This window comes from Pelophylax lessonae (genome assembly GCF_965119305.1).
Source record: "Pelophylax lessonae genome assembly, chromosome: 13".
NCBI lineage: Eukaryota > Metazoa > Chordata > Amphibia > Anura > Ranidae > Pelophylax > Pelophylax lessonae.
Genome location: NC_138780.1, coordinates 48782302 through 48799923, shown reverse-complemented (window position 1 = coordinate 48799923; position 17622 = coordinate 48782302). Strand labels below are relative to the sequence as shown.

The 17622-nt window shown below is 43.5% G+C and overlaps 1 protein-coding gene across 1 annotated transcript in view; it reads right to left on the bottom strand.

Annotated features, from left to right (window-relative positions):
* Positions 1 to 13034, bottom strand: part of LOC309569181 (Fanconi anemia group A protein-like) — a gene marked incomplete at its 5' end in the record, with an annotated part of 30453 nt that extends 17419 nt beyond the window's left edge. Inside the window, one exon of the mRNA XM_082274941.1 lies at positions 12999 to 13034. Within this exon, the coding sequence (XP_082131067.1) occupies positions 12999 to 13034 (36 nt within the window). The remainder of the gene's footprint in view (positions 1 to 12998) is intronic.
* Between the last annotated feature and the right edge of the window lie 4588 nt (positions 13035 to 17622).

The following is a 17622-nucleotide window of genomic DNA, read 5'->3' as shown; positions in this document are numbered from 1 at the left end:
AGCTTGTCCACATTGTCTCTGGACAGGCGGCTGCGCTTGTCTGTGATAACGCCCCCAGCTGTGCTAAATACACATTCAGATAATACACTGGCTGCAGGGCACGCCAGCACCTCCAAGGCATAAAGGGCAAGTTCAGGCCATGTGCCCAATTTGGAGACGCAGAAGTTGAAGGAGGCAGACCCGTCATTCACTACATGTAGGCGTGTGCACACATACTGCTCCATCATGTTGGTGAAATGCTGCCTCCTGCTAAGACGTTCCATATGAGCTGCTGGTGCTGCTATTTGTTGTGGCGTGCTGACAAAGCTTTTCCACATTTCGGCCATGCTAACCCTGCCTTCTGAGGTGCTGGCAGTGCCCTGGTTGCGTTGGCGACCTCTTCCTCCTCTGCCTTGTGCTTCCACTGTGGCCCCGCTGTCAGGTGGGAATGCCAGCAGCATCGCGTCTACCAGCGTGCGCTTGTACTCGCGCATCTTGCGATCGCGCTCCAGTGAGTGAATTAAGAACGGTACGTTGTCCTTGTAACGGGGATCCAGCAGCGTGGCCACCCAGTAATCAGCACAAGTTAGAATGTGGGCAACTCGGCGGTCGTTGTGGACACACTGCAGCATGTAATCGCTCATGTGTGCCAGGCTGCCCAGAGGCAACGAAAGGCTGTCCTCTGTGGGAGGTGTATCGTCTGTGTCCTCTGTATCTCCCCAGCCACGCACCAGTGATGGCCATGAGCTGGCCTGGGTGCCACCCTGCTGTGAACATGGTTCCATCTCCTCCTCCATCTCCTCCTCCTCATCCTCCAGAACTGTGCCCCTGCTGGACAATTGTGTCCCTGGTGTTTGTGTGTGCAGGAACCCACCCTCGGAGCCCCTTGCGAATGACTGCCCTGAAAGCCTTGGAAATGTTACCTTTTCATCCTCCTTCTCCTCATCCTGTGCCACATCCTCTTCCATCATCTCCCGTATCGTTTTTTGAAGGAAGCATAGAAGTGGGATAGTTAAGCTGACAACGGCGTCATCGGCACTGGCCATGTTGGTGGAGTACTCAAAACAGCGCAACAAGGCACACAGGTCTCGCATGGAGGCCCAGTTATTGGTGGTGAAGTGGTGCTGTTCCGCAGAGCGACTCACGCGTGCGTGCTGCAGCTGAAACTCCACTATGGCCTGCTGCTGCTCGCACAGTCTTTCCAGCATGTGCAAGGTGGAGTTCCACCTTGTGGGCACGTCACATATGAGGCGGTGAGCGGGAAGGCCGAAGTTACGCTGCAGCGCTGACAGGCGAGCAGCAGCAGGGTGAGAACGCTGAAAGTGCGCACAGACGGCCCGCACTTTCTGCAGCAGCTCTGACATATCGGGGTAATTTTTAAGGAACCTTTGCACCACCAAATTCAGGATATGCGCCAGGCAAGGGATGTGCGTCAAACCGGCTAGGCCCAGAGCTGCTATGAGGTTTCGCCCGTTATCGCACACCACCAGGCCGGGCTTGAGGCTCGCTGGCAGCAACCACTCATTTGTCTGCTGTTCCATGCTCCTCCACAACTCCTGCGCGGTGTGTGGTTTTTCCCCCAAACAGGCAAGTTTTAAAACTGCCTGCTTTCGTTTACCCCTGGCTGTGCTGAAGTTGGTGGTGAAGGTGTTACGCTGACCGGATGAGGAGGCGGTAGAGGATGAGGAAGCGGAGTAGGAGGAGTTAGGAACAGGAGGCAAACTGAAGCGCCCTGCAATCCTCGGTGGTGGAAGGACGTGCGCCAAATTGCTATCCGCCTCAGGCCCATCCGCCACTGCATTTACCCAGTGTGCCGTTAGGGAGATATAATGCCCCTGACCGTGATTACTGGTCCACGTATCGGTAGTTAGGTGAACCTTGGCACAGATGGCGTTGCGCAGTGCACACCTGATTTTTTCCCCCACTTGGTTGTGCAGGGAAGGGATGGCTTGCCTGGAAAAGTAGTGGCGGCTGGGCACGACGTACTGTGGGACAGCCACCGACATAAGGCTTTTAAAACTGTGCGTCTCCACCAGACGGAATGACAGCATTTCAAAGGCCAAGAATTTTGAAATGCTGGCATTCAGGGCCAGGGATCACAGGTGGGTAGGGGGGTACTTCCTCTTCCTCTCAAGTGTTTGGGAGATGGAAAGCTGAACGCTTCCACGGGACATTGTGGAGATGGTTGGTGACCCAGGTGGTGGTGTTGCTGACAGATCGTCTGTTTGCGGGGTGGCAGGTGCCGGTATCACTACAGATGTGGATGGAGAGGCCGAGACTGCAGCAGAAGAGGAAGCAGGAGGAGCCAGAGACCTTTCTTGGCTTTGAAGGTGTCTACTCCACTGCAGCTCGTGCTTTGCACTTAGATGCCTGATCATGCAGGTTGTGCTCAGGTTGAGAAGGTTTATGCCTCGCTTCAGGCTCTGATTGCACAGGGTGCAAACCACTCGTGTCCTGTCATCAGCACATTTTCTGAAGAACTTCCACGCTAGAGAACTCCTTTGAGCTGGCTTTGGTGCGCTCATTCCCTTGCTGCGTTGGGCAGTAGCAGGCGTAGTGTCTAGGGCACGGCCACTCCGCTTCTGCACCCTGCTCCCTCTTCTGCTGTGCTGGTGGCTCTGTGCGACCACCGCCTCTTCCTCCAAACTACTCAGGTCACCTGCATGACCTTCATTCCATGTGGGGTCGAGGACCTCATCGTCCTCCACATCATCTTCCACCCAGTCTTCACCCCTGCCCTCCTTGTCGGTCTCCACAATTCTGAATGCCGCAGCAGTTGGCACCTGCGTTTCGTCATCATCGGAGACGTGCTGCGATGGTCCTTCCATGAACTCATCTTGAGAAATAAGTGGTTGGGCATCGCTGCACTCAATCTCTTCCACTTCTGGGGCAGGGCTAGGTGGATGGCCCTGGGAAACCCTGCTGACAGAGTCATCAAAAAGAAGAAGAGACTGCTGCATGACTTGGGGCTCAGACTGCTTGCCTGATTTGCAAGGGGGTGAGGTGAAAGACGGTTGGAAATTGGCTGCAGGTGCCAACTCTGACCTTTCTGCAGTAGACTGGGTGGGAGACAATGTGAAGGAACTGGAGGCACTGTCAGAAAAAAATCTACTATCGCCTCTACTTGTTCTGGCCTCATCACTTCTAGAGGCGCATGATGCCCTACCAAATACTTCTGCAGGTTCTGTCACCTACTCACACTTGAGGAAGGTGTTACACTTGTTCATGTAGCTGGCACAGATCGACCACGTCCTCTCCTTGCAACAGGAACGCTACCAGCAGCACCACGACCCAGGCCACGGCCCCTATTTGACGGTCTCCTCATATTTCTGTAATTTATGATCTTGCCCTAGAAAGGTGTTTATTGAATAGCGGAACAAAACAACAACAGTATCGCACGGGTGTATGTCACAGTCAAATATGCGAACTATGCCGTAATTTAATTTTTTTTTACCCCAAAAGGGTGTATATTGAACAGCGGAATAGAAAAAAGGATAAAAAACGGTGTATCTCACACGTACAAATACAGACTAGGCCTCGATTACAATTTTTTTTAGCCTAAAGGGAGGATGAGGAAGAGGAGTAGGAGGAGTTCGGAACAGGAGGCAAACTGAAGCGCCCTGCAATCCTTGGTGGTGGAAGGAGATGCACCAAACAAATTTAAAAGGTGTATCTCACATGTACCGATACAGACTATGCCGTAATTTAATTTTTTACACTCCAAAAGGGTGTATATTGAACAGCGGAATAGGAAACATTTTATAAAATGGTGTATCTCACACGTACAAACACAGACTAGGCCCCGATTACAATTTTTTGTACCCTAAAGGCAGGATGAGGAAGAGGAGTAGGAGGAGTTCGGAACAGGAGGCAAACTGAAGCGCCCTGCAATCCTCGGCGGTGGAAGGAGATGCGCCAAACAAATTTAAAAAGGTGTATCTCACATGTACCAATACAGACTATGCCGTAATTTAATTTTTTACACTCAAACAGGGTGCATATTGAATAGCAGAATAGAAAAAATTTTACAAAACGGTGTATCTCACACGTACAAACACAGACTAGGCCCCGATTACAATTTTTGGTACCCTAAAGGCAGGATGAGGAAGAGGAGTAGGAGGAGTTCGGAACAGGAGGCAAACTGAAGCGCCCTGCAATCCTCGGCGGTGGAAGGAGATGAGCCAAACAAATTTAAAAAGGTGTATCTCACATGTACCGATACAGACTATGCCGTAATTAAATTTTTTACACTCAAACAGGGTGTATATTGAATAGCGGAATATAAATAATTTTACAAAACGGTGTATCTCACACGTACAAACACAGACTAGGCCCCGATTACAATTTTTTGTACCCTAAAGGCAGGATGAGGATGAGGAGTAGGAGGAGGTCCGAACAGGAGGCAAACTGAAGCACCCTGCAATCCTCAGCGGTGGAAGATGCGCCCCCAAAATTTGGAAGGTTTATCTCACACACGTACCGATACAGACTATCCCGCAATTTAATTGTTTTTACCCCAAAGGTGTAGATTGAATAGCGGAATAGAAATATGATATCAAAAGGTGTATGTATCTCACATGTACAGACCCAGACTAGGCCCAGGTTACTATTTTTTGTACCCCCAAAGGCAGGATGAGGAGTAGGAGGAGTTCGGAACAGGCAGGAGGCACACTGAAGTACCCTGCAATCCTCGGCGGCATGAGATGCGCCCCAAAAATTGGAAAGGTGTATCTCACACGTACCGATACAGACTATCCCGCAATTTAATTGTTTTTACCCCAAAGGTGTAGATTGAATAGCGGAATAGAAATATGATATCAAAAGGTGTATGTATCTCACACGTACAGACCCAGACTAGGCCCAAATTACTATTTTTTGTACCCCCTAAGGCAGGATGAGGAGTAGGAGGAGTTCGGAACAGGCAGGAGGCAGACTGAAGCACCCTGCAATCCTCGGCGGTATGAGATGTGCCCCAAAAATTGGAAAGGTGTATCTCACACGTACCGATACAGACTATCCCGCAATTTAATTGTTTTTACCCCAAAGGTGTAGATTGAATAGCGGAATAGAAAATATGATATCAAAAGGTGTATGTATCTCACACGTACAGACCCAGACTAGGCCCAAATTACTATTTTTTGTACCCCCAAAGGCAGGATGATGAGTAGGAGGAGTTCGGAACAGGCAGGAGGCACACTGAAGCACCCTGCAATCCTCGGCGGTATGAGATGCGCCCCAAAAATTGTAAAGGTGTATCTCACACGGACCGATACAGACTATCCCGCAATTTAATTGTTTTTACCCCAAAGGTGTAGATTGAATAGCGGAATAGAAAATATGATATAAAATTGGTGATTTTTCAATAGCACATGTGAACAGCAGTGTCTTATATCAGTCAGCTCTGCTGCAGGCTATGGAGGGAAAAAAAAAAAAAGAAAATTCCCCTTTTAAGTTTGTAATTTTTAAATAGATTAGTACAGACTATGCCACAATTTAATTTTTTTAACCCAAAAGGGTGTATATTGAATAGTGGAATTGAAAAACGTGTATACATTTTGAAATCCTTCAATAATAGCACATGTGAACACAGCAGTGTATTGTCACAGTCAGCAGCACTGAAGGAAAAACGCTGCACACAACTGACTGATAAAAAAGACTTTTTTCTCCCTCCTCCTCAGCGGGCAAAAAGATTGTGTTCAGACCACCCCACACACAGCAAAATCGATGTAGAACACTGACCCTGCCTATCTCCAGACTCGCCCTAAAATGATCGATAAGATTGGTCACTGCCGCCACTGCAAACCCCCCACACAGCAAAATCGATTGTAGAACACTGACCCTGCCTATCTCCAGACTCGCCCTAAAATGATCGATAAGATCGGTCACTGCCGGCACTGCAAACCCCCCCCCACACAGCAAAATCGATTGTAGAACACTAACAGCTGCCTATCTCCAGCCTCGCCCTAAAATGCCCTAACAACTCGCCCTGCCTGCAGCACTCCGACCTGTCCCTGATTCTGAATTCTTTTCGGACACAATATAATTTATGACTGTCTGTCCCTAATCAGCAGCCAGCACGTATGATGTGTGCTCTGTCCCTGAACTACAGCAGAATGACGCAGCGGCGCTCGGTCTCAAACTTATAAAGACTTGGTCACATGCTTCAGATGGCCAATCACAGCTACTAATACATTTGTAGGCATGGCTGGGATGGCTTAAGGCACACCAGTTAAAAGCTTGTTGATTGGCTGTTGAAAGCCCGCCATTAAAAGCGCGCCAATACATACAAACCCGGAAATAAAATGACCGAACATGGATTTTTACCCGAACATACAGTAAAGTTTTCTGGTCCGTGTTCGGGTAACAAAAATCCAATTATTCGGTACGAACACTACTAATTATATATGTATATCATTTATCATTTATCTATTCATCAAATTTAGCACAGCTATATTTTATTTAATTTGTCTAGGTGTTTCCCACTTTTAGCTGCAGCTGTTTATTTTTTTTTTTCAGGTGTTCTAGCGTGTTTTTTTTTAGTATTAGTCCACTACCTCTGCATGCTGTGGTTGGATAGCATGAGCAACATCACTAAACAGAGGAAATTATGCCCTGCCTGAGCACGGGCCACATCCAGTTTTACCTGTGGACACATACGCTGCTGGCCCCTTCACAGTGCCATAGAAACGTCTGCCCCTCCTTGCTGGCCTCCCAGACATGATGGGGGGGGGGGGGGATTATTATCAATATGTAATCAAGATGGGGAAATGTGTAAGGAGATGCACTTTAATAAATGAAAAGTTGTGTTTGATGCACTTTACCTTGAGTTCTCACGACACAAACACTCCACTGACACACTACAATATACAGCAGTAAAACTGTACTGACGCACTGCAATATACTGCGGTATACGTTCACTAGCACACTAAAATATACTGCACTGAAATATACTGTGGTAAACGTGCACTAACATACTGCAATATACTGCATTAAATGTGCACCAATGCACTGAAAAATGCTACGTTAAAAATGCACTACTCACGCACTGCAATATACTACAGTAAACTAGCACAAATGCACTAAAATATATTGCACGGAAATATCCTGCAGTAAACGTGCACTAATGCACTAAAATATACTGCACCGAAATATATTGCGCTAAACGTGCACTAACCCACTGCAATATGCTGCGGTAAATGTGCACCTACCTATGCACTGAAATATACTGCGTTAAACGTGCACTATCACACTGCAATATACTGCTTTAAACATACACCAACACACTGAATAAATACTGCATTAAGCATGCACTAATGCACTGCAATATAATGTAGTAAACGTGCAATGACGCATGAAAATATACTACGTTAAACGTGCACTAATGCACTGCAATATACTGCTGTAAACGTGCACATACTCACTGAAGTATACTGCGTTAAACATGCACTAACGCACTGCAATATAATGTGGTAAATGTGCACTTACGCACTGAAATATACTGCATTAAACGTGCACTAGCGCACTGCTGTATACTGTGGTAAATGTACACCAACGCACTGAAATATACTACGGTAAGCGCACACTAACACACTGCAATATACTGCGGTACACCTGCACCAAAACACTGAAATATACTGCGTTAAACGGGCACTAACTCCTTGAAATATACTGCAGGAAACCTGCCTTGGCAAAATAAACTGACACTAAAGTAAAAATGATTGGTCACATTACACTCACACTGCACTATCACTAGATTCACACTAAACTGACACTAAAGTAGAAATGTGAAAAGAAGCAGAGGAAACACGCCCTTATATCATAAAATACATATCACCATAGTGAGTAAACAATAGTGAATAAACAAATAAATAAATACATCTTCATTTAAATAATAGAAAATACATAAAAATTGTGAAGTCCATGTATAAATCCCACACATAAATACTGTCCTAAGTGAGTATAGGAAAGGTTCCTCTCCACCAGCATGCAGACACACTATACACTCACCAGACTTAATTGACCCATATTACATGGAGTCAAATTATGGATATGAGAAAATCCAAGATGGAGATGTCATAAACGAGGTCACAGGAATGAATTCAACCGCTGCTGTCATCCATTCAATATTTATAAATAGCGTGTTTAAAGCTCCAGTGTTGCCGTATAGAGAGGGAGAGGAAAGAACACTCTCATGGTGCAGTATTTTAAATCATTTATTTAAAAAAGAAGGTGGTATTGCACTTACATCAAAGAAGCCAGGGATCAGCTTGTATTGTATAGGAATCGCCGGTTTGCGCTCCACCTGCATTCCAGCTGACCGGAAATAACGTATCTTAAACACCACCCAACGCCATTTCATCAGCCTATGTCTGAAATCCTCAGGGGTTAGTAAAATATGAGGGGTCAAATATAAAAAAAAAAAATAAAAAAATAAAAAACACATACATCTCTTTTACCTGACAGGAAATAATTTTTGACATGAACACACACACACACCCGCACAGGTTGAACTGAATGGACTGGTGTCTTTATTCATCCTTACAAACTATGTAACTATGTAACTATATGTAACAGGAAAAGCAGACAGGAGCATAGAACATGTACACCAAATTTCAAGAGAGCCAACTTTACCAAACTGTGCTCCATACTTCATACCATTAAATGGGAAGATATTCTAAAAGGAAAAAACACGGATGAAAAGTGGGAGTGCTTTAAGAACATTTTAATTAATGGCATTAGTTAATGTATTCTAATGGGCAACAAATATAAAAGAACCAAGGTTAAACACTGGGGGGGTTAAATTTGAGCGTAAAAAGGCGCATTAAAGAGAAAAAACTGTCCTTTAGAAAATATAAGGTTGAGGGGACATAGCCAACATTCCAGCACTATAAAGAGTGCAATAAAAAATGTAAGAGTGCGATCAGGGCTGTGAAAATAGATTATGAGAGACACATAGCAGTCGAGAGTAAAAAGAATCGCTAATATTTTTTTAAATATATACCTAGTAAAAAGGCAGAATCCGAGAAAATTGGTCCCAAAAAAGATAGTCAGGGGACGTTGGTTACAAGTGACAGGGAGAAGGCAAATATAATAAATACGTTATTTTCCTCAATACTCACTATAGAAAAGAAGGTGTATAATATACATAGATAATGTTAGCAGCACAGCAAGGAGTGTACCCTTGTGGCTAATGGAAGCTAGTGTTCATAAAAAGACTTGAGAAACTTAAACAAAGGTATGTGCAAAAAAAAAAAAAAAAGGATCTGGCGCCAAAATCAATCAGTGGCTCTAAGCTGTTATTGGGGAATACGATGTGTGATGTGTAGTTGCTGCAAATTGGCTGCAGGAATGTGACGATAAAAAAAAAATAGATCATAAACTTAAATCAGCGCAAATCTACTCTTCTCTATTTTAAAGTATTATAATATCCAATTATCTCCAACAGAAAAATGAATGCAATAATCTTAATGAATAATAATAATCAAAACTTCTAATGATTAGTAAAAAAAAAAAGAAAAATAATCATATATATTAAAAAAGAAAAATTCACTCATTTATTAACCACTTGCCAACCGCCACAAGTACATATACTGCGGCGGTCAGCCCCTCACAGGCAAAGTGACGTATATATACGTCACTAGCCTGTGAGGCTCTGGGGAGCGAGCGTACGCTGCTGGAGGCGCGCTCCCGCGCAGTCACGGACCCCCCTGCACGCGTGACCGGTGGATCCGATGTCCGCCGGTCACTCGGCGATCGTCGGTGCAGAGGGAGAAAGGCAGGCGGCTGATGTAAACAAGCCGCCTGTCATTCTCCCCTGTGTAGGAACAGTGATCATACGGTTCTACTATGTAGGACCATTGATCACTGTTCCTACACCTCAAGCCACAGCCAGTCACAGTTAGAATCACACCCCTAGGGACACACACCACCCCTCCCTCTCAAAAAAAGTTAACCCCTTCACTGCCAGTGTAATTTTACAGTAACAGTGCATATATATAGCACTGATTAATGCAGTAATGTCACTGGTACCCCCAAAAGTCTCAAAAATGTCAGTCAAGGGTCAGATCTGTCCGCCGCAATGTCGCAGTCCCGCAAAAAAAATCGCAGATCGCCGCCATTACTCGTTAAAAAAAAAAACACCAAAAATGACAGAAATCTTTCCCTTTGTTAGTAAACGCAATAACTTTTGCGCAAACCAATCAAAATATGCTTATTGTGATTTTTTTTTACCAAACATAGGTAGCAGAAAACAAATTGGCCAAAAATTTAAAAAATTTAGATTTTTTACATTTTTTTGGGGGGGAATTTCATATAAAAAATGTTAAAAATATTATTATTTTTTCAAAATAAACGCTCTATTTTTGTTTATAGCGCAAAAAGTAAAAATCGCACAGGTGATGAAATACCACCAAAAGAAAGCTCTGTTTGTGGGGAAAAAAAGGACATAAATTTCGTTTGGGTACGGCGTCGCACGACTGCGCAATTGTCAGTTAAAGTCGCACAGTGCCGAATCGCAAAAACTGGCCCAGACGTAATACAGCAAAATCCTCCGGTGGTAAAGTGGTTAAGCTGTTATTGGGGAATACGATGTGTGATGTGTAGTTGCTGCTAATTGGCTGCAGGAATGTGACGATAAAAAAAATAGATCATAAACCTAAATCAGCGCAAAACTACTCTTCTCTATTTTAAAGTATTATAATATCCAATTATCTCCAGCAGAAAAATGAAAGTGCAATAATCTGAATGAATAATAATCAAAACTTCTAATGATTAGTAAAAAAGATAATCATATATATAAAAAAAATAAAAACTCACTCATTTATTAACAGTAAATAAAACTCCCATTTAAGACGTGTCTCCCCCGTGTGTGACACCATAACCCCCTTTCATCCCTTTCCTGCCCAGGCCAATATTCAGCTTTCAACGCACACGCTGGAACCCTTGGTGTCGGGGACACACTTGGTAAATGTGAGTTTATCTACTTTTAATAAATGAATGAGTTGTTTTATGGAATTACGCTATGTGGACTCCTCTTTCCTCCCAAAACATGGCACATCCCTACCTGCCCCCATGAGTGCCTGCATGACGGGGACAACATAGAGGGGATTGTGGACCTGTATGCTGGATATGTTATAAAAAAGGCGAACAAAGTCCCGGTTCACATTTGTGCGATGCGGGAACGCTGCGAATATGCAGCGTGTTCCCACATCGCATCCGTACCTCAGGCAGTTCACACTGCCATATGCGATACGCAGGGGGTGTCAATTAAAAGTTAACGACACCTCCAGTTGCGATCGCATATCACAGTGCGATCTGCAAGTTCGCACAGAATCGGATCGCACTACTGTGAACCACCATGCGATCCGATTCTGCTGCGGACCAAAAAAAATGGGTCCTGTGCGAGTTTAGTGCGATTGCGGTGCGAATTCAGCCCTACAAACTGTGTGGCTGAAATTCGCACTGCACAGAGATCGCATGTGATTTAGGAGCAGTGCGCTCCGAATAAACATGCAATCTCTTTGATCGCACTAATGTGAACCGGCCCTAACTAGTTTATAACTTTACCAGCCACTCCATCTGGTGAGTCAGTTTGGGGTGATTGGTGGAAGGGGCCCATGAGGTTTTCATTCACAGAAGATTTGTTGCACAGAATTTATGCACTTTTCTGCACTTTATTGGATTTCTTTGGGACTTTCAGGAATATTAAGGACATTGATTATGAATTTTTGAATTTTTCAGCACCTATTTATTTGACTGGATTTTTTCACTGATATGAATTGTTTTTTTTTTTTTTGTTTTTATATATATAATTATTTTAAATGTTTTCATTTTTTTACTAATCATTAGAAATTTTGATTATTATCAAAATTATTATCAAATTATTATTATTATAAATTATTATTATTATCAAATTATTATCATAATAATCATTAAGATTATTGGACTTTCAATTTTCTGTTGGAGATAATTAGATATTATAATATTAAGGACATTGTTTATGAATTTTTGAATTTTTCAGCACCTATTTATTTGACTGGATTTTTTCACTGATATGAATTTTTTTGTTTTTGTTTTTATATATATGATTATATTAAATGTTTTCATTTTTTTACTAATCATTAGAAATTTTGATAATTATTATTATTCATTAAGATTATTGAACTTTCAATTTTCTGTTGGAGATAATTAGATATTATAATATTAAGGACATTGTTTATGAATTTTTGAATTTTTCAGCACCTATTTATTTGACTGGATTTTTTCACTGATATGAATTGTTTTTTTTTTTTTGTTTTTATATATATGATTATTTTAAATGTTTTCATTTTTTTACTAATCATTAGAAATTTTGATAATTATTATTATTCATTAAGATTATTGAACTTTCAATTTTCTGTTGGAGATAATTAGATATTATAATATTAAGGACATTGTTTATGAATTTTTGAATTTTTCAGCACCTATTTATTTGACTGGATTTTTTCACTGATATGAATTGTTTTTTTTTTTGTTTTTATATATATGATTATTTAAAATGTTTTCATTTTTTTATTAATCATTAGAAATTTTGATAATTATTATTATTCATTAAGATTATTGGACTTTCAATTTTCTGTTGGAGATAATTAGATATTATAATATTAAGGACATTGTTTATGAATTTTTGAATTTTTCAACACCTATTTGACTGGATTTTTTCACTGATATGAATTTTTAGTTTATATATATATATATATATATATATGATTATTTTTTCTTTTTTACTAATCATTAGAAATTTTGATGATTATTGCACTTTTCTGTGTGAGATAACTGGATATTATAATACTAAAAATAGGGAAGAGTAGATTTGCGCTGATTTTAGGTTTGTTGATCTAGGCTGTAGCGTAAGGGCCTGCCTAATTGGATACAAATGAAAGTTGTTTGGTTTGTTTGACCTCATATTATATGGTTTTTGGTAAATCTAAAGGAAAATTGTATAAGACAATTGAACATGTATGGCCAGCTTTAGTAATTACCACATCTGTTTCATCTGAGGGAAATCCTGAAAACATGGCCTGTTGGGGGGTAATTGAGGACTGTAGTTGAGAAACATTGCCCTAAGTCAGTGTCTCTCAACTCCGGTCCTCAGGACACACTTAAGCCACGTACACACGCACAGATTGTTGGCCGTAAATTGTTGGCCAACGTCCGATCTGCCGATTGTAGGCTTGTTAGTATGATGCTTCCGACAACCAACTGCGAATTTTCGGCCGAAAAAAATTTGGTGTGCATGCTATAAAATTTTTGTTGGCCAACAAAGAACGGCTGATTGTTCCTCAGTCAGAACAGATTTCGGCAGACAAAAATCAGATGAGCAAGACTGGGCATGCTCAGAGAAGAAAAAACACACTGAAAGTCAACCAGAACATGACATCACTTCTGAAGTTGGTTTTTGTTGGCCAACAAAAGTCCAGTGCAAGTCTAGAGCACATTTCAACCAACAAACAACACTGGACAAAAGTTGGCCGATCAGTTGGCCAACAATCTGTGCGTGTGTATGGGGCCAGGTTTTGCAAGAAAACTGAAATCCATCCCAGGTGATATCATTTGCTGCTCAGTGATTGCAGTATTCTAGTCTGCATCTCTGGTAATACTTAAAATTTGGCCTGTTATGGCGCTTTTCCACTGCGAGTACCGGCTCGGCTCCACTCGGCACTGCTTGGCCCAGCTCGGCTCGGTTTGCTTTTCCCCTGCGTGGTACGAGTCGGCACCTTTCAGCACTGTATAGGCTCTACTCGGCTCAGTTTGCTTTTCCACTAAAGTAGTAAGTGGGTGGGATTACAACGATTCTCTGACCAATCAGTGGCTAGTAGTGGCAAACAATCAAGGCTGCATGCAAAGGATTGTGGGATATGGTATAGGTACGACCCGCTTGGAACCTCAACCAAGGTGGTAGTGTTTAAGCGAGCCGTACCATGTAGTGGAAAAGCGCCACTGTACCAAACCGTGCCGAACCGTTCTAACACGTACCATGCAGTGGAAAAGCACCAAAGCGAGCCGTACCATGCAGTGGAAAAGCGCCATTAGTGCGCCCTGAGGACCGGAGTTGAGAAACATTGCCCTAAGGCACAAACTTCTACAAAAAACATGTTTAACCGCTTAGTGACCGCCCCAGGCAGATACACTACGGCAAGATGGCCGCTCTGTGCCAGATCATGTACATAGTATGTGATATGACACTTCTGGGTCTGGGGCGGGCATGCGCCGCCAGCGACCCACCCCCGCTGTGATTGGACACTAACATTTGTAACATAATTATTAATGTGTGTTCCTTGCTAAAGAACATTATTTTTATCAAGTTGTTATGGGTAAAGTTTCACTTGAATTACTTAGTGAGCTGCTGACCTGGAACAGGTAAAATCGCCAGATAAGTGTCACCGCGCCTGATCTTCATGGCTGTTCCAGGTCAGCGGTGACACACAGAATGACAGCGCTGGAGCGTGCGATTTTATAAACCAGTCAGCAGTGGCACCTCTCATAAAACCATCCCACCAGCAAAAGAAAGATCCTCCGGCTTTACCTGAAGAACGCCATGGGGAGCAACTTCAGAAACTCTTCAGAGACAGACTGGTGGAGGTGACACTTATCTGCAAGACAGGAAGTTCAGAATCACTTCTATATTTCTGCATGAAATCAGAGTGACAGCGATCATTACCTGGAGGCAAACATACTTTATAGATTTCACAAATCTGCAGCATAGATTTTTATGTAAAATATTTAAGGTGATTGTAAAGTCTCGTTTATCCTCCCTGGCGGTCTGATTTTGTCCGGATTTCTGTGCTAAAAGCACTGCATTGTTTTGCATGGAAATCTGTTGTTTTATATTTTAAAACTCACCTCCCCCGCCGTCCTCCCGCTGTCCTCAGTCGATGCCGTCACCTGTCTTCCGGGTCCATTCCCTGCGAGCGTTGCAACGCAGGGGGGTGGAACCGGCGGCAATTTCAAAACTGTAAATCCACCAAATGAGATGATAGAAAGCTGTGATGGGATTACACTGTATCATCCCATTTCACCACAGGATTTCACCTGGTGACTTTTCCAGTTCCCTGCCTGTGCTTTTCCAGTGCTTTGTGCCTGGAAAACAGAGAACGACCATGGCGTCCAAAAAGAGTTTTTTTTTGCGCAAAATCGCTTTTAGATGAACTGGAAAACAGCGACAGCGAAACAGAGTTTCTTGAAGAACTGAGCGATAGCGATTGGTGGGAAAATTGGTCATCAGGTACGGAAAGTGAGGACAACGAGGATTCTGATGTCTCTTTCTGGCACATCGCTCCGTTGGAAATTCAGAGGAATCATTTTCTATTCTTCCCGAATTCCACATCTATGTGCAAGAAAGAGACATCAGAATCCTCGCTGTCCTCACTTTCCGTACCTGATGGCGAATTTTCCCACCAATCGCGATCGCTCAGTTCTTGAAGTAACTTCGTTTCACTGTCGCTGTTTTCCAGTTCGTCTAAAAGCGCTTTTGCGCAAAAAAAACGCTTTTTGGACGCCATGGTCGTTCTTTATTTTCCAGGCACAAATAACTGGAAAAGCACAGGCAGGGCACTGGAAAAGTCACCAGGTGAAATCCTGTGGTGAAAAGGGATGATACAGTTTGTTTATACAGATTGTTTTCAAACGGGGGAACGTTGCAATACGGACAGGACCAAGTTCAAGTCCCATGGAGGTAAGGGTTCCCTTCGAGGAGGGACCAAGTGACGCACACCTTGAATGAAGGTGCGAATCAAAGAATCAGATGCCACAGGGCGCTGGAAAAGGACTGCCAGCGCAGATACCTGGCCTATAATCGTGGTGTTCAGGATCTCCGCTTGGAGAGACCTTGTGTGAAATTGAGCGAACGGTATCGCCTCGAAGGCTGACACCATCAACCCCAGGGCCCGCATACAGGTCCTGAGTGATGAGGATTCGTTGTCCCGGAGGGCACTGACCTCGTTCTGTAGGGTCAGGAGCTTGTCCTCCGGCAGAAACACCTTCGCTTGAGCAGAGTCCAGAATCATTCCCAAATATGGGAGACGAACTGAAGGAGACAAAGTCGACTTCTGTACATTGATGGTCCATCCGAACTCCTGAATCGTCTGAACTGTAGTGGACAGATCGCACAGCAGGCTCTGGCTGACACTCGATCTTAACAGGAGATCGTCCAGATATCCCAAGACCGCAATGCCCTGAGCCCCGCAACAGGCCACGAACTGGAGCCAGCACTTTGGTAAACACCCTTGGACCCGAAGCGAGACCGAACGCCACAAACTGATAGTGTTCCTCCGCAATGGCGAATCGGAGGTAACTCTGATGACCCTCCAAAATGGGGATGTGCAGATACACATCCTTTAGGTCGATAGAGGCCAGGAACTCGCCTGGACTCAGGGAGGCTACCACCGAGCGGAGGGATTCCATGCGGAACTTCCGAATGCGTACAAAGCGGTTCAGAGCTTTTAAGTCCAGAATCGGACGCACCTTGCCCTCCTTTCTGGGCACGGGGAACAGATTCGAATAGAACCCCCGAAAACCTGTGCCGATGAAGAAGGCTGAGACTGAAGTCCCAGCACAGGGAAGCCTATCTTACTCCTTAACTAGGCAGAAGAAAAACTGAGTTGGGATGGCTGATTGCAGGGGGGTATTGGACCAGTGGGACAGCCCCCATGGGTGTGTCTATGTAGATGCTTTGTTGTTTAACAAGTTTTATGCCTAGTTACTCCTGTGGAGATGAAGTCAATACCCCATTGGTGAAGACTGTATGAGTGGGCTGCGACTGTCGGAGGACGTAAGAGAAATTCGAATTCTCCTAATCTTGACAGATGGATCTATAGTATGTAATAAAAAACAAAAATACAATATTCGTACAGCGAGTGTTTACTCACATTTTTCTGATTTTAGCTGGAAAGTTGTAAGCCAGCTCCCTCCCTTCTCCTCCAGACACTGAATGCTTTGTATACAGTACTCTAGCGCCATCGTGTGTTCAGCTCCTCCCTATTCAACAATAAAAACTTTATTCCATTAACTCCTTACAGAGTTTAACTGAGTTTTACAGATAAATTCCAGACATGGCATTTTTTACATTGTTCTAACTTGGACCAATCTATGTACAGTATCTGACAAAAATAAGTACACCCCTCACATTTTTGTAAATATTTTATTCTATCTTTTCATGTGAAAAAAAAAAAGAAATGACACTTTGCTACAATGTAAAGTAGTGAGTGTACAGCTTGTATAACAGTGTAACTTTGCTGTCCCCTCAAAATAACTCAATACACAGCCATTAATGTCTTAACCACTGGCAACAAAAGTGAGTACACCCCTAAGTGACAATGTCCAAATTGGGCCCAATTAGCTATTTTCCCTCCCTGGTGTCATGTGACTCAGTGTTACAAGGACTCAGGTGTGAATTGGGAGCAGCAGGTGTGTTAAATTTGGTGTTATCGCTCTCTCATACTGGTCACCAGGGATGAGCTTGGGCGTGTTCAGGTTCGTACGTGCCCGATCCCGTCAGAAAGCCGACACTGCACTCCGCTAATCACAGGCAGTGAGACATTTCCCGATCCGCAGTTGCACATATCGGGAAATGTCTCACTGCCTGTGATTAGTGGAGTGCAGTGTCGA